The sequence below is a fragment of the Diorhabda sublineata genome, chromosome 11 (genome assembly GCF_026230105.1).
Source record: "Diorhabda sublineata isolate icDioSubl1.1 chromosome 11, icDioSubl1.1, whole genome shotgun sequence".
Taxonomy (NCBI): Eukaryota; Metazoa; Arthropoda; class Insecta; order Coleoptera; family Chrysomelidae; genus Diorhabda; species Diorhabda sublineata.
The window spans coordinates 7,076,028-7,102,634 of record NC_079484.1 but is presented as its reverse complement, the minus strand read 5'-3'; the positions used below and the strand labels follow the sequence as shown (position 1 = coordinate 7,102,634).

The window sequence follows — 26,607 nt, the reverse complement described above, 5'->3', positions numbered from 1 at the left end:
CTTTTTGAAGCCTGGGAATGCTCATGTATAATCAACAATATATTCATCACAAAGTCTGATTGTATATCCGAAATGTCAAGCTCATATTCTATTTTTGCATGCAATAACTGGGCGATACTACATCGGCAATTTTTAAAAGAGGTAAAATATCAGTATTTAAATTCTTCGAAGAAGTATTTAGAAAAATTTGACTCTTCTCCACACGACGTCGTTACAAATGGAATTCTTTTTCGTTTTGCAATGTAAGTGCTAAAAAAAACTGATTCTGTAGAAAAATATGGATATTTATGAAATCTGCATGGAACAATAAAACAGTACAGTTGTTTAGCCTGCCTCTAACATCTGCTTCTGCCTTTCAATACTTGTTTCGTGTGTATAAGCAAAAAAGAAAATTTTTATAAAAATTTTCTCACTTTTTTTGCTTATAACTTCTTTAATTCTAAATTTAGGGCAAAAGCTTATATACGACATATTTGTTGGCAAAGCAATTTGCAACAAATTATGTCTTCACGAATTTTTTGTACGATGCATAGTTTCAGAGATATCACGAATAAGGTATTTGCACCCCTTTTTCCAAGATGGCAGCCAGGAGACAAGGGTGACGATCCCACAAACTTGAGTTTAGGTTCTATTGACCCCCCACACATGTTCCAAAAATAAAATTACGTCCTCTAAAACATTTCAATGGACTAATCATGTGGACCATCAACGAGCCTCGTACAAATTTGTTTATTGTACAAAGTATACGTTAATTTTGCAGTGCAGAGTAATATGTTAAAATATCTGGAATTATACCAATCAATTTGATCGCCAATTATATTCATTCAATTATTTTCGGTTAAAAATCTCAACCTTGTTTATATTTATTGAAATTAAAAAAAGTTTTCCTGTTATAAGAGAGATAAGGTCAGTCCATGGTCAGTATTTACAAACATAAGGAAACTATCAATAAAATGTCGGACATACAAGGTATAGTCTGTAAAGCAATAAAAACTAAAGCAATTCAAAGTCCTTATGGAGTGAATCAAGCTTTCGAAAATCAGACCAAATGTGAACATTTTTTCTGAATTTTCCGCCCTAACAAATATAAGTTTTAATTTTTTTTTCCTATTTATTTTTCATAAATCCGCCGTAAAAGCGAAGATTTTAAAAAAAATTCATCGAAATCGGATGATTTGTCGATTTTCTCGTCCCAAAAAACGAGGGGACGTCGAAAGTATAAAATTATCGAAAAAGGAACAATGCTGAAGAATGCTCCTCAGATATATTTCTCTTTCGAATCCATTTTAAATAATTTCATTAACAACAGCTGCAAGTTATATTTATGAGGTCTGGTACAAAAGTTACATATACAAATCCCATAACTCACATAACGCTATTATCACCAGAGTGCCATCATGGTAAGCATGAAGTTAGAGTCGATGTTTCTGTTTGAAAATAAGTGAAACTTCTGACGAAATACGCTTATTTGCTTTATAAAACATAAACGTGCTGCAAACTTTGTGATGGTGCTTATACCATGAGTCACAGGTTCGAACGCTTCCCTGGAAAACATTGTCTTGCTACTAATCAAAACAGATTGACATGTAAGCACTGAGTATCAACCGCTAAGCTGTCATGAAGGCTGCTTACACAAAAAACTCGATATTTGGATGATTGCTTAAAATTCAATCATCTATATTGAAATCTACGAGGCTATAGGTACTTCTTATATGCCGAATTTAGAATCATAATAAGGTTGCTAGATCCATTTATCGAGGTCCCAGATGCTGGAAATTAGTAGCTCTACTTTTTTCAATAATTGGATTGATTTAATTACACGAAACAAAAGTTCCTCTTGATTAGAAAAACATATCGCATTTCATTCCTGAGTTATCAACCAATTAAGATTACTTAATCTAAACTAAAGTAAGCCTAACCTAATCAAAGTTAAAGTAAACCTTAGCTAAACAGAAAATGGGCCAGTTCCTTGGTCTGATTAACAATACCAAGAGACAATCCTTAATTGTTGAATAAATAAAAAACGTAAACGACGAAGTCATTTTAATTTTTTGTTCGACTGCACTTCTTAACACTCTTCATCTTTTAAAAATGTTCCCGCCAAAATACAACCTTTCATTTAATTAATAAATCTGGGACCTCGAAAACGCAAAACTAACATGTTTTTATAGACCTAAACCAGTCAGATACTGATGTATGGTCGAGACATAACCTAAAATCTTCATTAACCTTTTGGTATAAGCGTCAGAGATCTAAAATTTGTAAAGGCTTCAACAATTATACCGGAAATTGAAACGTTTTATTTATAACCTGTATATCAAATCAAAATCAAATTTTTTGTGATAATTTACAAAATTATCAACCAATTTCCGCTCAAAACAAATTTTAATATTAATAATAATTAATTTTCGTCTGTTTTTACTATGAATATATAATACTTACTATGTAATACATTTGTTCATTAATCAAAAATTACTATTTTATTTCTTATCTGTTGTCAAAAGATTAGGATCGAATTCTGTATTTATTAAAAACTAACTTGCAACGAAAATTTAGTATATAAAATTCAATGAATGGAACAAAGAACTGAAACAATTATTTAAATTTAGATCATATTGTTTAAAAATTATAACGTAATAATAAACAAAATATTTAATTCTAATACAATTTACAAATTGAATAAAATTGCATAATATGTACTCACCATTCAAGATCTTTTTTTCAACTTGGATCAACTTTGTTTCAGAAAATTTCGTCCAGTATCCACATCTCCCGCTGTTAAAGTCAGTTTCCGTCATTTCAGTTTCCATTTGGTTCGTTTAATTTTAATTTGTTTAATAAAATTTTGATGAGAGGCAATTTTCTTAAGTAAAATATAACGTTCTACTGATAATCATTAGAGATAATACACACAAAATAATTTAAATTTAATTTTATCTTCATACATGATTCATGATGTTGACATGTCACTGAACAATTACATATAGATTAAATTCAATCCATCGTACAAGACACTACAAGACTAAATTTATAAACAAACGAAAATTAATTGGTTGACCTTGCAATAATACTCGTGGAATATCCCTCCTTTTTATAATAAAATGAATCATCGATAAAAATTTCATATAATTAAAACTTCCAAAATTCCCGATGACAAAAAGATTACTACAATAAAATCTATCATTTTTAAATCACAAAATTGAATGAATCTAACAGAATGTACATTTGTATTATCAGTAATGTCATAAATGCTTATTATTTTGGCATATTACCCAAATAAATATTATGCAACATTTTTATCAAACGATATAAGAAATCTAAATAAAGTATTAAGGTTCACACAAGGACAATTTACATTTATATTATAATTATTATCTCTCACTTTCAACTATTTATTCGATATCTCATGTTTAACATTTATGTTTGTTGGTGATGGGTAAAAGTGTCAAAGCTGCCTCTACCGTGAAATATAAATATTTGAAATTCACATGGACATATTGAGTCTATAATCTTAGGTGTAATGTTTGAAAAATGTTATCAAAGAGTTATCAATCTACGTAATAAAAGTAGCAAAATATACTTTAATAAGAAAAGTTAGATTGTCAAATAACTTGAACACACAGCGAGCCGACAGAAAAGAGATTGAAGAATCAACAATTTATTTCCATGTATGACAAAAAATACTTATATGGATACCAAAAATTTGAACTAATAATATCAAATAATAAAAAATACGTTATTTATAAAATACTTGTTTATACACCCGTTGAAGTAAGTAGAAGCACAATTAGTGAAATTATAAATAGATGTGCAGTATATGCAACTAATTATACGACATTGTGTATTGTGAGTTGCCCGCTAACTGTTGATTATTTTCAATAAACTATTGGAGGAGATTATCACATGTTTATAATATCTAAATTCTTACTATATATTAAATACTTATCTTCTATTGCAAATTAAACTATATTACATAAAAATAAACATCTTATTTAAATGTAATATTATGCAGAAATAGATAAAAGTTAACAGAATCGTAATACTATTATTCACAAAATGGGTATCTATACTATAACATCACGAAGTTTTATAGATTTATACATTAATAAGCTGCTGACTTTTTTATAGATTGTAAAAACTTTTTGGTTTATCCAAGACAGTTTTTTTTAATAAATAGTATATGAGGCTTAATATAATTATAATATGCTTTTGTATTTCCGTTAAGAAACGGAATATTCGCAGCTAATTCAATAGTTCTGAACAATAAAATTAAATAAGTATTAAATTGTTTACACAAAGTCTAATTTATGATTCAGTAACAAAGCACAAAAGTAGACTAAATTATAACGTCTTTAAGTTATGAAAGCAACGAAGAATACATTCCTGTAGATTAGAAAGTGTGACGTCATAAAAAAAGTTGGTGACACTGGTTTGCTCTAAAATAAAGTAGTTTATATTTTTCCAAACATTTTTCGTTATCGATTTTAAAAGTTATTATAGTGACAGTGATTCACTGTATTTTTGGAAAATAGAAGTAAACACAAACTCGTAAGTATAATGTTGTAATTTGTAGAATTTAAATTGTTGAGGAAAAAAACAAAATGAAGTGTAGATATGTGTTTGTCACTTTGTATGAATGAACAAAATTGAATACGTTTTGCAACATATTAATTGTATCTAAGTACCTCAATGTAAAATAAATGTAGTAACGTGGCACAAGCCTTTTTAATAAATTCTTGTCAACTACTAATAAAAACACAAATAAAAGAGATATAAATGATACCTGTGTTGTATGTGACAGATTAGAGAGATTAAGCGAAAATCCTGATTTTTTTAAATTAGATTTCATCTTTTTATAAAATTATTCTCTTGTTAATATGAAGTATGAAATACTGTTTATATTACCACTACACCAACACTCACAATTACACTGTTTGACGCGCGTTTCGTTAAACAAGTTATCATCTTCAGATACTGAAAAAAAAACTGAAATGTATTAACTTGACCTACTTGTTTATACTAAATTTTTGCAACTGAGAGAAAAAATTCCAACTAGAAAACCACCTTATCGGGAAATTTCGTATTAATTCCTTAACTATTAAATTATAGAGTAGAGTAGAGATAATTTGGTTATCAAAATGCTATTCAGACAGTGTAATTGGGAGTGTTGTTATATTAGTGTAAACAGTTTGTTTTAGTATGAATATCAACAATGGTTCCAGAAATTCCAGCTTATTATAAGTATATTTATAAAATAACACCATTTCCAAAAGTTTGGGTCTGAGCCCATTACTAGTATCTTCATTCTTCACTTATAGTTCCAAAAACTACATGTTATCTGTTTTAATTTGGACATAGCAGACTAAAGTAATGGTGTATGTAGAAGTTGTCCAATAAAATATTATTTCTTTGCGATCTATATCCACATTCCACACTAGTTTAGTCCCTATTAAATTGAAATCTCAATATATGAGAAAAATTAAAAAATAACCATGTTAACCGGATTTACCAACAGGCTGTGCCCACAAAAATGTATTGTAACGTTTTTAAAATTTAAAAAACTATTAGATAGTTTTATTTGGAGTCTTCGACTCACAACACCATTCATAATTTCATACTAAGGACAATAATGTCAAGAATGACATTTATAATTTAATTTAAATTGTAATACCAACAGATAACTAAGAAAAAGTACTTATTTTATTGTTGTTAATCTGGAAGTGTAATAAACAAATATGTATAAACATTACTCCTTGTTATTCCATATTATATACGTGTTCCTAATTTAAAAGTAGTACATGATTTAATTTTTATTGTCAAAATTTTTTTTATTTTATATATTCTCTGCCACAAATATTTAATTGTCAAATTATGAAGTTGAAATTTTATTGATAAAAAATGTAAAATGTGTGGTATCTAATTTCAGAGGTCAGTAGGGGATTCAAAATAGCCTACAGGTGGCAAACCAACAAATCCGTTAGTAATGTTAACATTAATTTTTGATGGTTTGAAGAAGTTCATTTTTATTATATAAATATCATGATCGTCATATGGCTTCCAGTGAAGCATAGGGCACCTGTCAGTATTTTAGTAGCTATGGTATAGTGATGAGGTCATCATCTGTTTGTTGACCAGGACTTTCCATTTCCTTGGGTTATTGTCTATTTCTGTAGCCTTTCAATGTTAAGTTTATCTGTTGCAGTTCTTTCCCAATCAAGTCTGTTTTTTTTCGTTTGTATGTTGTAATATAATTTAATGCTTGTCTGGTTATGTTTGTAGCTAGTTTCCATGGTGTTTGACCTATCCATCTCCATTTCCGCTTAATAATTGTTACGTCCATTTTTACTTCTGCAGTTATATTCCAAAGTTGTTCTTTATTTATCTTGTTTGGCCAAAAAAGGTTGGAGGAATTATTGTTTAAGAAATAAAAACATGTTTTGTGCTTTCTTTACTTTTAATTTGTAATTACTGTTAAAAATAAATACTAACACTACAATTGGAGTAGCCTTGGCACTCGCTCTGTAATATTTGAAGCTCCAATTCAAAAAGTAATAAACATTATAAACTATAAACAATTCACGAATACAATTTATTCAAAATAAAGATATTTTGAAAAAAAAACAAATTAAAAACCGAGTTTCTTATGAGTAGCAGGTACAGAATCATCCCATTTAGCTTGAAAGAAATTACCAGCAATAGGGCTGCCTAAATTATACTTCTTAGCAAAAGTTTCAGTGTTGAATTTTCCACGATTTCCATCAGTGGGACCATGCTTAGGCTCAGTAAACTTCAGTTTCTCTGGTTGTTTGTACAACAAGAATACATATCTGTGGAGACCGGATCCTTTCGGAGGAGCTGATCCTATATAATTGTTTATTATTTCACCTTCGGATATTTTGGAACCTGGAATATTGACAACCTGAAAATAATAATTATCATTTCAAAATGGATTAACAGAAATATCTAAAGAAAAAATATATAGAGTAAAAGAAACTTCTGCTCTAACTATGAAACTGTGAGTTTTACTTACAAATTAAATGTTAACAGTAAAAAAATATAAGTTTACTTAGGAAGTGTTGGGTTGATTAATTTGAATATCAAACTTACCAACCAATGCATCCATTCCCTTGCTTTTGGATTTGTTCTACTAGGAGCATCTGGATCAGTAAATATCAAAGTGTAGTATGATTTATTGTCTGCATCATATGTTACTTGTGGTTCCTGAAGGACTTGCGTTGGAGTTAATTCATTACCAAAATCAACATCTTTGTTGGACTTGAATTTTACTTCCAGCTTTTTCTCGGGTACATTTGCCACAACATCTGGACTAACTTTCTGGGTTTTAAAAGCCTAAAATCAAATGAATATAATGTTGATCATGAAAACTCTCAACAGCGTTAAAAATGTGTTTGTCAAAATATGAATAAGAGTAAGTGAATCTGAATCGAAGATTTATCCAAATCAAACTATCCTAAAGTTGGTCTTACAAGAACGGTGTACAAGTTTATATATGTAACCATTGTTTTATATAATATTGTAAAATGAACAACTTCATTAATTTTCATACAGATTAATATGTACACGTTGTCCGATGCCCATTTGCCATTGTTTTCTATTGTTGCAGTCTTCCTCTCTTAGCTTTCGCTCGCTTATTGATTGCTTTATTCCTTGGTATCCTGTGACCATTTGTTTTCTTTCTATATATGTCTAATTCTCCCATTAGTCACTTTTCCAATCTTGATGTCCTAGATGCCCTTCTTATTGCGACTGTTTCTGCAGCTTCTTTTTATTTTTCATAAAAAACCAACATTGTTGAATACATTTTTTTATAAAATTTAAAAAAAAACTTGCTAGTTTTTAGCATTCTAAAAATGTTGATTTAACATAAACAAATTTATTTATTTTAACTCCTTATTAATATCAATACTTCAAAAAATTGTGGAAGTTAGCAAAGGAAAAATATAAGATTCAGATTCCAAGTACAGCAAATTTTCCTAAGAATTAAATCTGTTTGTATTTATCTCATTCGCCCACAAAGTTTTTTTTTAATAAAATCAAGGTCTAAACAAAAAATATATTTATGACCTATCATGAAACATAATGATTACACATTACATTACCTCAATATAATTAGACATATTTCAATAAATATTTCTTCTTAATTTGCTGGTCTTTATATAATCGATTATAAATATAATATTGATCAAACCCTAGTTTAAGCTTGATGACAACTTTTATTAAAATGGTTAACAAAGCGTTTAAACTAGAAGTGATTAGAATTCAATTTGACAATTCTATAGATTCCTTATCGGTCAAATTACAGCGGTTATACTCAGAACTTTTGACATATTATGTTAAATTGTGTAAAGGTGCAATTTCATGTTGACGCCGACTTAGATCGTCAAATCAGGTCACGTGGTATAATTTCGCCTGAAGCGCTATCTTAAATTAATGCAGCGTCAGGCTTCAAAACCCGAAAAAAGATTTGTGGTTGGTATTCTATTATTATTACTCTGAAATTAGTAACTTTCAGTAGTTTTTAAAAAGGCTCTTTCTGTTGTGTAAACAGACTATTACTGTTAAATTTTGAGCAAGTATAGGCCTTCTTAGGTAATATGCTTCGAACCAAAACGATCTTTATTCTGTACAATACCTTTTACTACTAGATCTATTATTGTTTCATAACGAAATAATATTATTAACGAATAGAAAACTCTTCATTTCCTTTATGCACTAACATATCATTTTCTAACATTATCTCTTACTGGTTATTATTATGTAACAATTTATTTGAACAACATTGTCATGCTTCAGATATAATTGAACATAATTGTTTCAAATTAGAGGTCAAAGATAATTTTAGAAATGTTTGGAATTAATAGATTCGATGAAGTCCAAAATTGTGCAAAAAAGTCAAAAAAATTATTTTATATTAAGATTGGGGATTTTGCTATTTAATTTTTGATGCAACGTGTCACTATTTGACGCTCCGCCCCAAACTTTCAATCATTCACTGTGGTAGTTATGTGTCAATAGAGTGTGCGAAGATAACTAGAAAATCGAATCACTTTTGGACACTTTTTGGTAAACTCATGTACTTTCTTTAAAGTTTAGTAACGTTATGTTTTTTCCCAAATTCCCTTTTAAAATTCTCAAAAATTGAAACAATTAATTCTGCTTAATATGTATCTAGACAACGTGCAATACAATTCTACAAGACGTTATTGATCACAAGCATGCGTAGATGAAACTACCGATTGATTTATGAAATTATTTTTGGTTCAACAACCAACTAAATGCCCTTGTCTTAAAATATCAATTGAAATTAGCAAAATGACTGATTAATATCTCATTTTTTGTTGAATAAGTTAAATTATTATGGTGTACAAACCAAAACATAATATATCTACGCGTCGATTAACTGATTTAAAAATGCTATCAAGGGGTCAATTAAATAAAATAAATTGTCAGAACTTCGTTTAATATTTTGTTTATACACTTGATGAAGTCGTGAACATAATTAATTATTGGAAGCAGAAGCAAAGTACTAATGATAATAATAATACGTTTTAATTTTATGAAGTTCGATAAGAGTTCATATTTTACTGATAAGAATAACACACATTTGTAGACGCGTGCATAATAAATGTACATATAATTATCTCAAGATGTAGAGCAAGAGATACTGAAATTATTACATATAAATATTGAAAACTGTTACTTCCTGAATAACCATTTTTGTAAAGAGTAATTTTGAAACTTCAATATTTAAAAAGCAATGTAGATATATTTATTCAGTAATAGAGAAACTGGAAACAAAACTTAAGTTTCTTGAAAGATAGATGAGCTGATAACCAGATATACCTATATGTTCGATAATTTAAAACAAAGATGGTTTTGTTGAAACTTACTGTTAATTGAATATTAACATGATATAAACAAATTAGTTATAAAAATAATAAATGCTGTTATAATGTAAACTGTTACAACGACCTTTGAACACATAACCTATATTAAGATGAGGTTATGATATATTTTAATATAACAGTTTAAAATTTCTACTTAATAAATATAAAATTATTTACTATCATCACAGCAATATATGTAATCAAAATTCACCAGAAACAAAAGAGTCTCATCTAAATAATTAATCAAAATAAAACTGAACCAAAATATTTACAAGTAAACAATACGAAATCAAGATTTATGCTTAAACACAAAACGATGCGTCTTATAGCACGAAATAATTTGATATTGAATCCTCGTAAATTAAAAATGAAATTGTTTTCATAACAACTTTAATTTAACAAGAAAACTCAAATTATCATTAATTAGAAGAAATCACAAACAAGAAGAATATGTTTTAGAAAAAAAGCACATGGCTATCACTCCAATAAATAATAACAATTCATGTATATAAACATAAGCTTATAGACATACACATATTTAACCTTCTCACAAATCTTATCAGTCATGAACCACAATGAGGTTATAAAAGTCAGATAAGATAATTCAGCATATATAAAACATATACATTATGTGAAGATGTCATTTTAGTGAGGATCTCGGTTGTTACTCTGTGCTTACTTAACTTTTTTATATTTTGATCTAAATTTTATCGTTGTCGAAGTTGTAAATTCAAAGCAAGTTTTGTAAGTAATTATTTTATTTCAAACTTTTATTAGTGGTAGATAAATAAATAAATACTAACCTCTAATTGTTTTGAATCATCAGCACATATTGAAGGCACAAGAATTAAAAATGCAATTATATATTTTGTAAGAATATATAGATTCGAGTTCATTCTGAATATTGTTATCTTCTATTGATTCACAATCACTAACAAGTCTTGTTACCTTATTTATATAATAAGAGTCCCGTTTGACACTTCAATTTTTTCGTGACAGTGGCGTTCCTTTTAAATGTTTTTTTAATTTATTTACTACTGAAAAGAATGAATCTAAAAGAATATTTGCATTGAAAGTAAATCAATATACAGCAATTCAAATGTAATGTAGTATGTAGTCCCATGCAAAGTTAATAGCTATTAAAAATAATTCTCAAATTTTTTCACGATTTAGAAATATGTGTTGAAGCTTCTAGGAATAATGCACAAGAAAATTCGTACTCAGAAAAATGATCATTGAAAATTTATAACTTGAATGTAGTATTTACACCCTAGAACTATTAGCAATTTAAAAGGCAATAAACATTAGGTAATCAATGAAAATATGGCACCCGTGGGGTAAACATACAATTTTTTGGTAAAGACCGTTGTTTTGTATTATTTTTTGATTGATGGTGTTTGTTTGGTTTATGGACTTTATAAATCTATTTCAATAAATCTAAACATTTTCGCAGTTTTTTTAGTCAGTCTTATATAGCAATATACAAAATTTAGAACACTTGTGCCTATTTTGTGTTTAATTTAGTTTTTTAGACAGTAGTTTTCACTGTTGTGATATAAAGTTTATCAAACATGAGTGAGTACTTTTTAAAGACAAACTTAGACCTTAAAGTGTAGTTGACCCCTTTTCAAAAGATGAAAAGGAATAATATGGACATTGTGGCATACTGGGTATTAACAACTAGTCTCCACTCTCCACATTTTAAATGATTTCCAGCTAGATTTGTAACCATTTGAAGTAAGATTTGAATAACGAAAAAGATACAAATTCACGTTTTGCATCACATGGCTGCATTCAATCAATAGGAAAACAATTCTTATTTGTTATGTGTTGTGCTATTTGAACCCAGCTTAAGTAATATTTCCTATGGATAATTAAATCAAAACTCGTTTAGATCTGTGGTGTATATAGGGAGTTTATAAATTCTTGCGACAAAATGCAGGCGGAAGATGGGTATTTCCTATAACAAAATTCCTCCCTTAAAAAGTGGTGACTAAAATTGAGTTTTTATTTTTTTTCTAAATTTTCAGTTATGCCAGAAACTTGAAACTTGAAATTTTTTTCAATGACATTAATGTAAATACATATTCTTATAAATAATAATATTTTAGTTATGTAGTTTCTTTCGTTGCGAGTAACAGAGATGATGGTGAATTTTATGTGGTTATTGAGAATATTAATTCACATTATGCGTTTCTTTTATTCAATTTATTCATTATCTGAGTATAAGATACTCATATAACTGAGTGCCTAAGTTCACTTGAATGTAAATGGAAAACAGCAATATTAAGTCTGCGCATGATGGAACCTTTTTTAAAATTCTGTAAGCGTAGTAATTTCTTCAAAAATTTTAAATCTTCAGCTATTTCAAAAATTGTTTTAGTACACTAAAGTTATAAAAAGATTTTTCAGTAAATGATACGACTATGATTTTATCAGTGTAATTGTTCGTGAAATATCAATTTCAATTTATCAAAATAAAAAAAAAAAGTGGATAAACCCACTTGAGCGATTAATTAATGATATTATTTGCGGTTAAGACTGATGAATATAACTAATAAAAAAAAGTATTCAATGTCTAATGTTAAGCTTAATTGAACAGTCGGGAACCTGTGATTATAATAACAATTATTCAAATTAAAAAGTTGTATTTTCTTTTATTATTTTTAAACTGCAATTTTTTTATTTCTTTCAATTATAATTCAAATTTTCAATTCATGAATATCGTCACGTTCGTTATATCTTGAGATTGGTTTGTAATTCTAAAATATGAATCCTTGTTGCCAATACTAAATTTTTCTCTTTAGCATATACACAATAAACATCTACAAATTTATTTTCCAACTCATTGATTCTTTAATTTTTTCAGGTCCATTTATAACTAATTATTTTCAACAATTAAGTTCAAAAGAATAAGGTCAAGGAAAATGGCGGCAGTTATACCAGCGGTTACAAAAATATCTCCAAGAGTTATTAGAATATTGGGATGTAATCCGGGAATTATGACGTTACAGGGAACAAATACATACATCGTTGGAACAGGCAAAAGGTAAAAATTCATTTATATATCTCGGTTTACAACTTTCTAAGATGTCTTCCTATTTCTAATCCCCATTTATTTCTATCCATAAGTTCTCTCTCCAGTATTTCCTTTTTCTTCGAGGTGTCCATTTTAGAACCTATTCAGGTATCCTGTTGTCTAACATGTTTTGTACATGAATACATCCGATTAGTTGCTATCAAGAAGTCCATTTCAGTCGACATTAGCATTTTTTTAATAAATTGATTTTCGTGCTACACTTTTTGCCGCCATATGTTAAAATTTCTTTTAAAGATCGTGTTTTGTATTCTTTATTTGTTGGCTTTTTATATTGTTTAGTTCCTTTTCTGTCACGTATATTTATCACTCTTGCTGTTTTGAGTGTTCAGTTTTGTGTTATTTTAATATCAAACATGTTGTGGGTTGAGGATTCAAAATAAAACTGTCTAAGAGTTTTTTTTAAAACGCCATCCTTTATTTAATCTTTATGAAGGCTACAAATATATGGTACATTATAATTAAAATGTTGAGGAAGATAAACAAGTAAAATTATAAAATAAAGCAATAATCAGATAAATTCAGTATGACAATATAAAAAAATCTATAAATGAATAGGACCCACTGATATGAGCCAAAAATTTAGACAAACTGTATAACATAAACAAATAAGAACATTGTTGTAGAAAATAGAACAACAAAGAAAAAAATTATTTAAAAAAAGTAATATATATATAAATAAAATAAATTAATACAGATTCCGCGCAGAGATAATTTTCCTGTTAAGATACTTTTATCAGTATTTTCCAATATAGACAAAAGCATGACTGTAAAAAACTGTTGGCATTGTTCTCATTGTTAGTATCAAGTACTAGTCCGGTCAGAGTATATTGATTTAAAACCATTGAAAATATGGTTATATTGAACCCCAAGATTAGCCACATTAGTACAATTATTAATTGCATAATTCAGTTTTATGTATATCATTTCGATGATGGTTCTTTTGGAATATTTACTTTCCTTATCCAGAATTATCAAAATTAAAGTTGTGACCATCGGTGAAATGATGTTGGTGTAGAGCTCTTTAATGTTTTTTGTTCTTATTATGTTCTTGACAATCATATTTGATCGCATGCAAGTGTCGTCACTGAGAGCTATTCCAATCTCATTGCCTCATCTTAAGTACTTGCTCCAAATAGATTCTAAATAGCGTTGGCGAGAGGCAACTCTCCTGTTTTAGACCTTTCTTGACAGTAAATCTATTATATTTTATATTATATAAATCCCAGTTTGCTTCAATTTGTGTTTTATTATTCTGGTATGTATAAACTATTTTTATCAATTCATTTGTGATGTTTGTTTGTTTGTTCTAGCGTTGTTCACAGTTTGCTAAGTACATTGTCATATGTTTTCTCAAAATTCATTTCATTGTTTTTATTTCCTATAACCTAATCTTATTTTAATCACAAAGTGTTGTTATATTATTACATATGTGAAAATTTATGAATGTTGTTATATTGGTAAATTATGTTGCAAATTTTATATGGATACATTATCTATCTATTTATAATGAATATATTTTTGTTTATAGAAGAATACTAATAGACACTGGAGATGAAGGTGTACCTCAGTATCTCAATCATTTAAGATCAGTTTTGAATTATGAAGGGATTGATTTGGCTCATATTTTCATCACTCATTGGCATCATGATCATATAGGTGGTCTCAATGATATTTTAGTAGAACTTAAGGAAAAAACAAGTAAGCGCAAAATATTATTACATGATTAGGCTGATCCAAATTGTACACATATATTATCAGTTATCGAAATTTACATTTCTAAAATATCATATTTCTTTTTGTAATTGTGTGAACAGTATTTATGATAATTTTTTTAAATTGAGACCTGATTATACAATTTTTTGTTATCAATTCAAAATTCGGGCTTAAACATTTATTATTCTAATTATTTCAAACCATATCATATTATATTCTTATATTATTATTGATAGCTCTGAAAAAAAAGTTCACCTCTTTAGAAAGCAAAGTTTTTACCTTTGTTCTTTGGAGAGGATAGCTTGGTTAACTAAACTCAAGTCAGATTGTGTAGTAGTGGTGAAAATAAACTCAATGGTTGGTATTGTTTTAGGATATTGTCAAATATGGAAGTATCCTAGCTGTAAGGATGATATAAATAAAAATGAAATGATAGAGCCTCTTAAAGATGGTCAAGAATTTGCAGTAGAAGGTGCTACATTGCAAGTATTTCATACTCCTGGCCACACTGATGATCATGTGGTATTACATTTAGTTGAGGACAATGTAATTTTTAGTGGAGATTGTATTTTGGGAGAAGGTACTGCTGTTTTTGAAGATTTATTCGATTACATGAACTCTTTAAAAAGTATTGCCAATCTTAACCCCACCACTATATTACCCGGACATGGAAATGTTATACAGGTAAATAAAGATGTTTATCAGTTCCAGAAAACTGACACTTCAATTTGGGCAAAAATTAAAAAACGTGGTGAAATTTTGTAGCTAATTAAATGTGTAAAAATTGATTCTATTTACCAATCAAATTGACCACTGTTAGTTTGTCAGTAACAATAGCTAAATAACAGATAATTAAAACTGAAAATATACCAAAATTTGTTGGTGGGGGCGCCTAGAAAATTTTTTTTAATCAAAATTTGCTGCTAACTCGCGATTTATCCATAGAGGAAAAAATAACGTGTTGCTTATCGTAACAACTATTTATATCTCAAAAGTCAGTAACAAATTATATAACCAGAAAATGGATGAGGTTCTAACCTACATTCTTGCTATCTCAGTTCAATTTGGTACTGTATGTCATCACTTAAGTCTTTCACTTTATTTCAGCAAAGAAATTCATTTTTCGCTCATAAACAATTTCTTTACATATCAAGTTTTTTGAGCTTGGAAATTTTGTTAGCAATAAAATACTTTTAGTTTTATGGGTTCGTGATTATAACTTGTTGGACAAAAGTACAACGTGTTGTATTAGTACTTTTTGAAATTATTTATATCTATGTCCGACAAAAAAAATTATATTTTCTCTTCAGAATAACGTAAAAAGCAGAAATTGAGAAATCTGCAATTGAAACAAAATTAGCTAAACTTTTTGGTATTAATTTTGAGAAAAATATCGAAAAAGTTTTGCACATAAAAATTCACATACTTATTTACAATCCACTTTTAAATTAAAAAAAAAACACTTAATTAAAATACTTTTTAAATATAATTCAAAGTAAAACACCACGTGAAATAAATTAGAGCGAAAGTTTACAATACAGATGCTGTAGTCTTCTTCTTTCTTCATTTCTCTATATAACTTATATATTTAAATGTGCGCTATAGAACGACGTTCAGAAATTTATATTTTTTAGAAAAATATATTTAAATTAAGAATTGTAATTAAAAAGAATTGAAAAACATTATTATTACAGAAAAATGTCGTTTACTTAATTTTGTGACAATTTTTTTGTCAGACTATATTACCACAATATTTTACATGAAATTATTCAGTAATTACGACAAAAATGATAAGGGTTATAGTCACGAACCCATAAGGCTCAAAAATGACAAGTTTCGAGTGTTGGACTGCGTGAACGCATCCCTTTTTTTTGTCGGTCCATATAGTGGTTATGTTACATACAAACCCTGAAGGCTCAAAAATGAGGTAGTTCCCAAAAGCAAACGCGCCGTTTTCCTAATGCGCGATATGAATATTCGTGGTAGAATGGTTAAAAGGAAGGCCCTTAAATAGATTTTAAGTGTTATACTCATGAAGTCGACTTCATTGATGGCCCAGAAACTAGTAGTATTTTGTAATGTTTTAGTTGTTGATAGATTTTTTTGTTTCAGAATCCATCAGAAAAAATATCATTTTATCTAGCCCATAGAGCTGAACGTGAGTCACAAATTATTCAAACCCTAAATAGTAACAGATCTAAATCTTTTAACGAAGAAGACTTGGTTAGAATAATTTATGTAAATTTACCAGAAAATCTAGTAAAATCTGCACAAAGTAATGTCAATCATCATCTAGTAAAACTCCTTAGAGAACAAAGAGTGAAAAAACTGGACGACAGATGGCAGGCATGTGATTTTAATGAAGTCAAAAGTCGTTGAAAGTATTAATTTGTATAATTTATAAATTGAAAAGGCTGTTATTAGTATAATTTTTTTAATAAATTTGTGATAGTGTAGATTTTTTCAATTCATATCTGCAGTCATTTTTAGGTTGATAATTTCATTATGTATATTATAACAATGTTGTAAATTATTGAATAGACACAGTGTATATAATTCAATATTACATTTAATAAAGTCACCTTTTTACAAAAATTGTCCATTAAAAAGAAAAAAAATAATGAAATAAATTGTATTATTATTAATATTAAACTTTTCATTACCTTAATGGAAAAAATAATGGTTTAAAACGAATTCATCAAATGCTTTAAAAAAAATTCATAAATAAATAGTTTTATATAAATACATAATAGAAATTTCACTATAGTTAATAATCTTAATTCTTCAAAATGTTCTTGATTTTATGTCTCTTGTGTTTTAAAATTATTTTTTTTAATAATTTTTGAAAGATTGATAAAAAATTATTAAAAAATAACTAATTTTGAAACAAGAAGAGATCTAGAATCAAGAACATTTTGAAGCATTAATATATCAAAAGATCTAAAAAATAACAAATGAAAGAAAGTTTATCATCTTTTGACCATTTTTCTTGGAGGAGGCATCATTTCACTATCATCTTTAAAACCAAACTTTTGAATAAATTCCAGTAGGTTTTCCTTTGTAACTGGATTTATTATACTGTCACAAACAGCTGAAACAAAGTTAAATGAGAATACCAAATTTAATTTGAAAAATGCGCGAAAGCTATGAGATGGACTGAAATGTTGGAATTGCTCGAAACACTGTTATACTAGAACCTACTTAACATCTTTGGACACCAAAAGTAAATTTTTTATCAAAATATTTGCGGTACTGCGACCCAAAGGATATATTGTGATCCCCTTTCTTGATGCGATACTGAGGAAACTAGTGTTTACATCCCACTCCTTTTAAAAAGTCTAGAATGTGGGATGGGTTTAATTGCCAAAGATTTTCGTCTTCTATTTCAAACGTTCAAGCGCTTCTAGGTGTGGTGCTTTGTAGTTCGGTAGAATTTCACACTTTGAGAGAATGTGGATAGAGGTTTCGTCCTCTGTGCAACAAAATCTTCACGCCATGTCTTCAGATGTTTGTTGAGACGACAGTGTCCTGATAGGACTCAATACATTCAGCAGATCTTCTCTGATTATAGTTTTCCAGTAATACTTTGCCTGTCTCAGCCCCTGTAATTGATTTTGTTCCTATTTACTCAATGCTCTGTAGCTGATACCCCAGAAGGCTCCAGGTCCCTATGAAGAGCTTGGCTGCTCCCGCTTTAGCGAGCTTATAAGCTATTTTATTTCGCTTTGCTCCAGTGTACTCCGGAATCCATTGTAGAGTAACTTTCTTTTTCTTGCCTAGCTCATTTAATTTTTCTAGGCAGTCCCAAACGAGTTTGGATTTTATGATATAGGAGCTTAGAGCTTCACTATCGGACAGGATGATGATCTTCTATGTGTGATAGTTCTTCTAGATATAACTAGACACATTTTTCAATTGCATAGATTTCTGCTTGCAAAAAGATTTGGTGCACTGCCCAGGCTTTCAGAGTGTTTGGTTCTTCCTACTCCAGTTCTGTCTGCTGTTTTAGATCCATCCTTATATCATTTAATGGCATTGCTGTTCATTTCTTGTATGGTATTTTGAGCCCACTTGCTTTTATAGTTTATTATTGAGGTAAAGTTTTTCTCAAAGCTAAACTTTTTCAATGCAAGGTCTTGGGGCATGTCTCAGTGTTGGTCAGTATTTAAGAACGAGTTTTCTTTGTGATTCCGTCTCTGAACATTCTAAGTAAGGTTTAGAATCACTTCTAGTGCAGCTGTAGAGCAAGATTTCATGGCCTCGGTTGCACTTAAGCAAGCCAGTCTTTGTACCTATGAGAGATTTTTCCTTGTAGTATTCAGACTAGCTCTAGTACCCTAAACCACTGCTCCATATGTGATGATTGGTGTTACAACTACCATGTACATCCACAGTAGGAAAACTTAGCTATAAAATGTTTGGTATATAATTATAGTTTTATATAAGTTCTTCATAATTATTGCTTGATTTAATTAGATATTTATCATTTGAAATCAAACATCATTTATTAATATTTGATTATCCCTTAATTTTCTTGTTTTATTAAATCATTGTTACAGTTTTAATTTCAATTATTAATATTGAATGCTGGTTCACGTGAGGTATTAAATTTTTCAACCCCGCACAATTCACTGTTTTCAACTGCTAAATTCACTTCATTTCCACTTGCTACACCAGCGCTATTATGGTCAGTATTCAAATAATAATTTGCTGTTTACAGATGAACACTTTTTCAGCTTTCCTCCATTTAAGACGGTTTTCCCTACCTCTCAATATACTCAATATTTCATTGAAAATTGAACTGTCATTTCATGAAAAATCTTTGTTTAATGTCTATATTATAATCTATAGAACTATCCGAATTAAAATTTACTTTAATAACTTACCTATAGCAGTTTCCCAACTATTAGCAAATGATTTATCTGTTCTTTCTCGCATGAACTTCCATTCTTTATTTTCAAACTTGCATTCTATAATTTTATCATCTAAATCCTTTAGTTTATTTGTATATTTCATTTCAGCAAATACATCTTTCCTATTGGATACAAATAAAAGGCATTTCTTTGTGCTCACAATTCTGAAAGTTTTTAATATACTTTATATAAAAGAAAAGACTATTTCACAATAGAAATAAAATTTTCGTATCAACTTTATGAAACAATCCATTCTTACCCTGTTCCTTCTACCCGATGAATTTTCATACGAAAATCAACCGAATTCAGTGTGAGTGGTTTCCATTTAAGAACAGTATCGCATCTTCCAGCAGTATAAGGCTAAAAAACATCACAATTGATTATTTTCACCAGAACTAAGGTTAAAAAAATTAGAGAGTTCCTGAATAATAAATTTATTAATTATATCAAGCACTTGATATTAATAATATTGTTGATTTGAAAAATTTGTATATACTGACCTCCTTTGATGGCTGAAAAATAAGTCCGTCTGGTTCGTGTGACAAAGTTTTGGCAAATTTTTCTCCTAATAAACTAGCTGCTTGAGTGATTGGCCAAAAATCTTTTTTCCTCACACTGAATGGCTCACTAGATCTATTAATAAATCCTTTTTCCATTGCAAATTGTCTGGGTTTGAATATTTCATTTTCCAAGCATTTAATTCTATCTGGATAGAAAAATTGGTCTCCTATCTGACAAGATTGGAATTGGACTATGTCATATACTAAGTACCTAGGAATATTCTGCCCATTCACTTTATCTATCACCATTTCCTAAAAGACATTTCATGAGTTAGATGGCTAGAGCTTATGCAAAAAAAAAAGGATTTAAAGGAAAAAGCCGGTTGTATTTGGATTAAATGAGAAAAACATTTTAAGAAATTAGATATTTTAATAATTTTACAAACTTTGGAAGCATTTATGGTGACATTTACTTTTTAAAATTAAATCTTCACATTTCAGGCTAGCTTTTGTGTATATAAATTAAAAATATTAAGTTTGGCACTTGAACAAATGTTGTATATTCGAAGTAGGTAGCAGGGGTTTCTAAAGAGCACATGAAAATGTACTGAAGTATTAATAACAACTTAATGAAGAATGTTTTAGAAAATATTATGAAAATCAAACCCAAAGTATTTGCCAATTAAAATATGATAATTTGGAATGGTTAAATGCAAGTATATACTGTCTAAATTTATCAATATGACCATAAAGACCACGCAAAAATTTTATTCTGAAGATAAGATAGTAGTACACAAGTACACTAGTTATAGTACTACTTCACAAAGCAATCTAGTAAATAGATCAGAGGTACTATATTTAATAAATGTTGAAGAAGATTAAGAATATTTGAAAGAAAAATTATTGAAAGAATATATGGAGGAATTAGAATGAACGAAGCAAACTGGAGAATCCAAAATAATCAATAAAATACTAAGCAATATAAACATCTTCCGATCCATTAAAGCCCAGTGGCTGAGATGATTTGGCCACAATCAAAGAATGGAGGGCAAGCGGATTCCTAAGAGACTCATGAATGCTAAAATATACAGCAGTAGCAAACCCCATATCAGATCAACTTTATGAAAAGTTACAAACTATTAATATGAAAGGGTGAGGATGGAGAATGTTGATGAAGAACAGACCAGTTTGGAGGCGAATTGTCGAGGAGACCAAGGTTCATACTGAACTGTAGTCCCAATTGGTAAGGTAAGGTACATGCAAGTAAATATTATTAAAATCCCAAAAAAATTCACTGAACACACTGTTTACACTACCGCCACACCAATTTTAATAAAGTTTCGTCTTCAGATATTGAGGTAACTTGATTATGGAAAACCGCGCGGGTCAGACAGTGTAATTGTGAGTTTTGTTGTGATGGTAGCATAAATAGAATATTCATATCATAGTTCCTTAAATTTGAATATAATTGACAGTCTAACTTACCCCATCCAATAAAGTATCTTTGAGATGAACTCTTACATCTTTTTTATTCACAAATCTCAAACCATTCACCTTAAATACATTATTATCTCTGTCAAAAAAGTAAATTTCTTCCTCTCCATCTATAAGCATCATATATCTCATACCATCGGCTTTCCAGGATACCCTACAAAAAATATAGCATGTTAAATGTTGAGACAATCCAGTTCATTACTATTTAATGATTATAATAAGTAAACATACATTTAACCCTTTAAACAAAACATCCATCAGTCAGATTTAACTTGAGACAGATTAACAGACTCTGCACACATTATGATATGGTAGAAGACCAACAACACATCATACTATACTGCACAATACACCAGACGAAATGCTAGAAAAAACACTGAAAACACGATTGAAACAAATACAAACAACATACAAACACACAGACAATGAAGATATTTTAAGATGGATAAGCCAATGGGGGAGACAAAATGATATTGAAGATCTAGGAAGAACTAGATAGGAAAACAGAGTAGAGATGAAAGAGTATAAAACTGTTTATGTATCCATCCTAACTGTGTTTCATTAATCTCCTTTTCTTTCTTTCTTTCAGTGGTTTTCAATGCTTTGGGATTTGGATAGACCCTAAGCAGTTTTCTTGTATTTGACTGATAGTAATTGTTGTTAATGTTAACTCTTAGTTGTAATTACTTCTTTGTGATATTTGTCCAAAAAAATGTTTTGTCTGAAGGGTTAAAATATTTCGGAAACCTATTACACTGAATCAAAATAGCTGAAGTAGGTTAATTTTTGATTTCAAGGACATAATTTTTGAAAATACTAACACTTATTGATGCTTATTACTTCAATATTTCATTCAAATAAACAATTTTATCAAAAATGTAGATGAGATTATATCTGGTTCAAATATATTTATTACCTGTATGGGTTTTTTTGAAGCAATTTTATATTAACTACGTTCATAGAAACTGGCTGGCTCCCAGAAAAACTTTTTGATGTCCATTTACACATGGTCTGTACTTTCTTTTTTAAAGAAGATCTTTTTTTTTGGTCTTGGACATATTCTACGCCTGGTACACCTTCCATAAATTTTGGATTGTTACTTTTACCAGGTCGGTTCTCAGGTTGGTTATTTGTGGGAGGATCACTAAATTGCCTAATACAACAAATATCAAATTATAGATAAATCTAATTGGTCAAAAGTTACAATAAAACCAAAATATTCGTTCTTGTAAAGTTGTTTTTTTTTTATTTTCAAAAGATACATTTGTCCAGATCTGAATAATAATGAGCTACATTTTATGGGTATTTGTTCCTTCCTATTTATGATTCTGATAATAACGCTTATACTTTATAGTGATAATTTCAAATATTGCGTAAAATTATTATTAATGAATGCTTGATAGTAGTGAGATGCATCATAATAAATAAAAATTCAAATGAGCTGCCAACACTATAGCCAATTAAAATGTATGGTCAAGTTCACAAATCACCCCATACATTAATAAAGGGGATGACATTTTTTAGAAGCCTCTTGATATCCTCCCTGAGGGGATGCATCTTTCGATAAAGAATCAAAAGATGCATCTCTACACTGTCGATACAAAAATCTTGAAATCAATCTGTTTATAAATTTTCAAACAAAATATATGTTTAATGATTGCAACATATGAATCACAGTTTTTGTTGTTCTCCTGAAAAGTTTTCATTTTTTACTTACACCGTGTTAGAACTTAAAAGACGATTTGATAAAAGTATGTAAAGTTCCTTAGTGAACTATGTATAAATACCTATAACTTAATATAAAATTATAATACTTTTATATACGAACTTCAAGGATGTTGATGCTATCTCTCCATTATGATCCTCAGAGTCACTATCCTTTGTATCATCTTCTATACACCAATCGGGAAGTGCAACTGTATTAGGTGCATCATCAATATCATCGAATCTTCTATAAAGTTCTTTTATATAGTAGTGCTTGTAGATCCCTTCAGGTCTAAAGCAAAATATTTATAATAATATATATTAGAATTGAGTTATTCACTTCTATATTGTTTTATAATTCATGACATTGTGTTACAAATAGAAGAAATAAATTGTTATGTACATATTTAAAAAGGAAGAGAGGTAGACGTATGGGGATGGAAAATACTCGGGAGGATACTAGGGGATAAAAAGATAAGAACAAATAACAAAATACGGAATTCAGAACTACACAAAATAATAAGATCCAAAAGAATAGAATGGATGAGTTACATTCAGAGAATGCCAGATTTTAGATCAACAAAAAAATGATGGACATAGGTTAAAACAAGGAAAAAAATGAAGACCAAGGAAAAAATGGTATGCAGAGACCTAAGAGAGAGAGGAACTCAGAACTGGAAAACGAAAACAAAAAATAAGAAAGTGTTGAAGGGAATCACAGTTTATGAATGTTTTCCTAGTGGGATTATGGCAAAATTAAATTCCAAAGTGTACTAACTCTAATATATTTCTAAGCGTTTGAATACCAAGTATTCATCAGGGACTAAAATTATAATCAAAGTACAATTTAAAAATATTTATAGAAATATAATATTAATAAGAATTACTGACATTAGTTAATTAAGAATTGCAGGGTTTAAATTTTGTTGTTTCTTTTAAAAATAATTGAATTCATGGAATTCAAAAATCAATATTCAAATTGACGCTTGATTATTTTAAGCTTATTGATTTTGGTTTTAATTTTTATAGGTTAGATTATGCATGGCAGTAAATTTTGGTGTTGAATTTTTCTTATAGAATTTATGTTTCAAAATCAAAACAGATATGCATAGATTACACTAAGATAAATACTAAATTATCAATTTCATATGTGTACAAAATTCTTGTAATGTATAACAAGTGGGGGTTGCATCTCACTCCCATAGATGTAGGAGGCAGTCTCTAAGTCAGGGTAGTAGTACAGATAAGAATATGTAACCAGTCTTATTCCAATTTTTAGTTAAATATACATCACTAAACTAAATACAGTCCTTATCAGTTTAACAAATTGGTCCTTTGAATACAAGCAACGATATGGAATAGAAAAAATTATTTCATCTACATACTTTGTAATGAAGTATAATTTGAAGGGTAAAGCAAGGAAAACCATTGGTGTTCCAAAGTTTACAATTTATAATTACTTATATTGATTTTTTAAATAATTTTTAAAAGAAACATCAAAATTGGAATCCCTCAATTCTCAATTAATTAATGTAAGTAATTTTTTTAATGTTATACTTTCAACAATATATTTTTAAATTGTACTTTGACCATAATTTCAGTCCCTGATGATGAATACATAGGTATTCGAAAGCTTCCAAATATAAACACTTTGGTGTTTAATTTTGCCAAAATCCACTAAAAAATGCTTTATATATATATATATATATATATATATATATATATATATTTGGTGATGAATCATCTTGATTTTAGGTATTAAGTAATTATAGTAAATTAAAGCAGTTTATCAAGACTTAGGACAAATAACCTAGATGTGATGTAGCTTACCTTGCCTCTGCAAATAAATCCAAAGCTTTTTCAAGACTATAGTCCAACATTTGAACTAAATATGATACTATAAGAAAGCCAGTCCTATTAAATCCATGAGTACAATGTACAGCAATGCTTTGCAGAGGATGCTGTGAAATATAATTATGTACAATTTTTATAAATGTATCTGCTTGTGTCTTTGAAGGAGCTGCCCCATGTCCTCTACAACGTAGTTTTAAATATTCACAATCATGCTCTTCTATTTCTGACTTATCATAAAATCTTGAAGTATTAGTCAGATCAATCCACAAACCCAATTTTATCTAAAAAATGAGTAACAATAAGTACAATTGAAGAATACTTGCTTTTTTATTGAGTTTAAATAGGTTCTGTGAAAAATTTTCAATTCCTTGTTCTTACTACTTAGTATTATAATGTATTTGAAATAATTTTCAATAACAAAAATGTACAAGATGAGATTTTATATATATAATTAGAACCCATTAGAACATATGAAAGGAAAATAGAAGATATTTCCAAATTGTAAAGAACAAGAAACCCTTCTGTAACCCTTAGTGACGCGAAGACTAGATATATAAAAATATAAAACAAATTAATACATTCCACATATTTTCATAACTTTCCAACTTTTAATGTGTTAAACTAAAGGACACAGTTATATAGATGAAGTGTTGAAGCAAGTATGATTTCAAAATTAATTCAGGAATTGAGACAGATTTATAATTATTTACAACACTTTCACCACCACTATTTGTAATTTAAAAAAGTTATTGGAGATGAAATACCTTGTTACGTTTCGCAGTCTTAAACAACATCTTGGGAGGGAATCTATGTTCTAGAGGCACTTGATCATCAAAATCTGAACTAAGGGGTGTTTTAAAAGCCATAAATTTGCCTATTATCAAATGTTCTGATTTCCTTGGACATCTCAACCATCTTGGTGGCACAGGTCCTGGATTTTTGCTTTTACTCATTTTAATCAGTAGTTTTTGAATCAGATATTTAATATCTATACACTGTATAGGTAATTTAAAGAATTTAATACTTATTCTTAATTGATCTTAATCTAAACTTTTTGAACAGATCATATATCAAGTTTAAAGATTTTTAGGTATCCTACATGTCAAATATTGAAATTATCAGCAGACACTGACAAAATAGAAAAAGGAAAAGTATAGAGATTAGTAAATCACTGATAACCATAGCCACAGAACATAACCTTTCATCTGTTTCTTATTTTGGGTGCCTATAGCAAAGTTGAAATATTCTTTAAACAGTAGTTAGTTGTATTCAAAACAAAAATGCACTTGTCAATACTAAAGTAAAATAAAAATAAATTCGCAAATCTTAACCACGATTAATCACTTGGCACTAATCAAAAAACAAATAAATATAACCTGAAACTTTCGTCAAATAACGGAACTGAGCTATTTCCATAAAAC

The 26,607-nt window shown here is 28.8% G+C and overlaps 4 protein-coding genes across 9 annotated transcripts in view; 1 reads left to right on the top strand and 3 right to left on the bottom strand.

The window, feature by feature from the left end:
• The window catches only part of LOC130450516 ((Lyso)-N-acylphosphatidylethanolamine lipase-like), a 12,757-nt gene extending 8,565 nt beyond the window's left edge, over positions 1-4,192 (bottom strand). The window contains exons 1-2 of one of the 4 annotated variants that reach the window (XM_056788963.1): positions 3,383-3,407; positions 2,705-2,969 (exon numbers count right to left, since the gene is read on the bottom strand). In XM_056788963.1, the coding sequence (XP_056644941.1) occupies positions 2,705-2,810 (106 nt within the window). In that variant the 5' untranslated portion in view covers positions 2,811-2,969; positions 3,383-3,407. Of the gene's footprint in view, positions 1-2,704 lie in introns of all 4 variants that reach the window. The other 3 variants (XM_056788961.1, XM_056788962.1, XM_056788960.1) reach the window with 3 other exon arrangements.
• On the top strand, positions 4,048-17,463 carry LOC130450519 (beta-lactamase-like protein 2 homolog). Of its 3 annotated transcripts, none has more exons than XM_056788970.1 (5): positions 4,048-4,548; positions 12,778-12,957; positions 14,537-14,706; positions 15,095-15,405; positions 16,834-17,363. In XM_056788970.1, exons 2-5 carry the CDS (start codon positions 12,836-12,838, stop codon positions 17,098-17,100), a joined length of 870 nt encoding a protein of 289 aa, XP_056644948.1. In that variant the 5' UTR covers positions 4,048-4,548; positions 12,778-12,835; the 3' UTR covers positions 17,101-17,363. The 3 variants fall into 3 exon arrangements, with proteins under 3 accessions (XP_056644948.1, XP_056644946.1, XP_056644947.1); XM_056788968.1 differs by lacking the exon at positions 4,048-4,548 and adding an exon at positions 10,448-10,652 and having other exon boundaries at positions 16,834-17,463; XM_056788969.1 differs by lacking the exon at positions 4,048-4,548 and adding an exon at positions 12,173-12,552.
• LOC130450520 (protein D2-like) lies at positions 6,436-10,900 on the bottom strand. The gene is made up of 3 exons (XM_056788971.1): positions 10,712-10,900; positions 7,108-7,350; positions 6,436-6,919 (listed from the first exon to the last, which is right to left on the bottom strand). Exons 1-3 carry the CDS (start codon positions 10,802-10,804, stop codon positions 6,626-6,628), a joined length of 630 nt encoding a protein of 209 aa, XP_056644949.1. The 5' UTR covers positions 10,805-10,900; the 3' UTR covers positions 6,436-6,625.
• On the bottom strand, positions 17,273-26,607 carry LOC130450514 (mRNA-capping enzyme). The gene is made up of 9 exons (XM_056788956.1): positions 25,951-26,607; positions 25,163-25,467; positions 23,457-23,624; positions 22,545-22,781; positions 21,620-21,782; positions 20,135-20,446; positions 19,894-19,994; positions 19,608-19,798; positions 17,273-17,812 (listed from the first exon to the last, which is right to left on the bottom strand). Exons 1-9 carry the CDS (start codon positions 26,137-26,139, stop codon positions 17,691-17,693), a joined length of 1,788 nt encoding a protein of 595 aa, XP_056644934.1. The 5' UTR covers positions 26,140-26,607; the 3' UTR covers positions 17,273-17,690.

Coding starts and splice junctions, on each gene's coding strand:
- LOC130450520 (XM_056788971.1), bottom strand. CDS start 10,804: ATGAACTCGAATCTATATATTCTTACAAAATATATAATTGCATTTTTA. Junction 7,351..10,711: donor ATGATTCAAAACAATTAGAG/GTTAGTATTTAT, acceptor ATTTGATTTTAG/GCTTTTAAAACCCAGAAAGT. Junction 6,920..7,107: donor GGGAATGGATGCATTGGTTG/GTAAGTTTGATA, acceptor TATTATTTTCAG/GTTGTCAATATTCCAGGTTC.
- LOC130450519 (XM_056788968.1), top strand. CDS start 12,836: ATGGCGGCAGTTATACCAGCGGTTACAAAAATATCTCCAAGAGTTATT. Junction 12,958..14,536: donor ATCGTTGGAACAGGCAAAAG/GTAAAAATTCAT, acceptor TTTTGTTTATAG/AAGAATACTAATAGACACTG. Junction 15,406..16,833: donor GACATGGAAATGTTATACAG/GTAAATAAAGAT, acceptor TTTTTGTTTCAG/AATCCATCAGAAAAAATATC.
- LOC130450514 (XM_056788956.1), bottom strand. CDS start 26,139: ATGAGTAAAAGCAAAAATCCAGGACCTGTGCCACCAAGATGGTTGAGA. Junction 23,625..25,162: donor GATTTATTTGCAGAGGCAAG/GTAAGCTACATC, acceptor ATTTTGCTTTAG/ACCTGAAGGGATCTACAAGC. Junction 21,783..22,544: donor CTTCAAAAAAACCCATACAG/GTAATAAATATA, acceptor TATTTTTTGTAG/GGTATCCTGGAAAGCCGATG.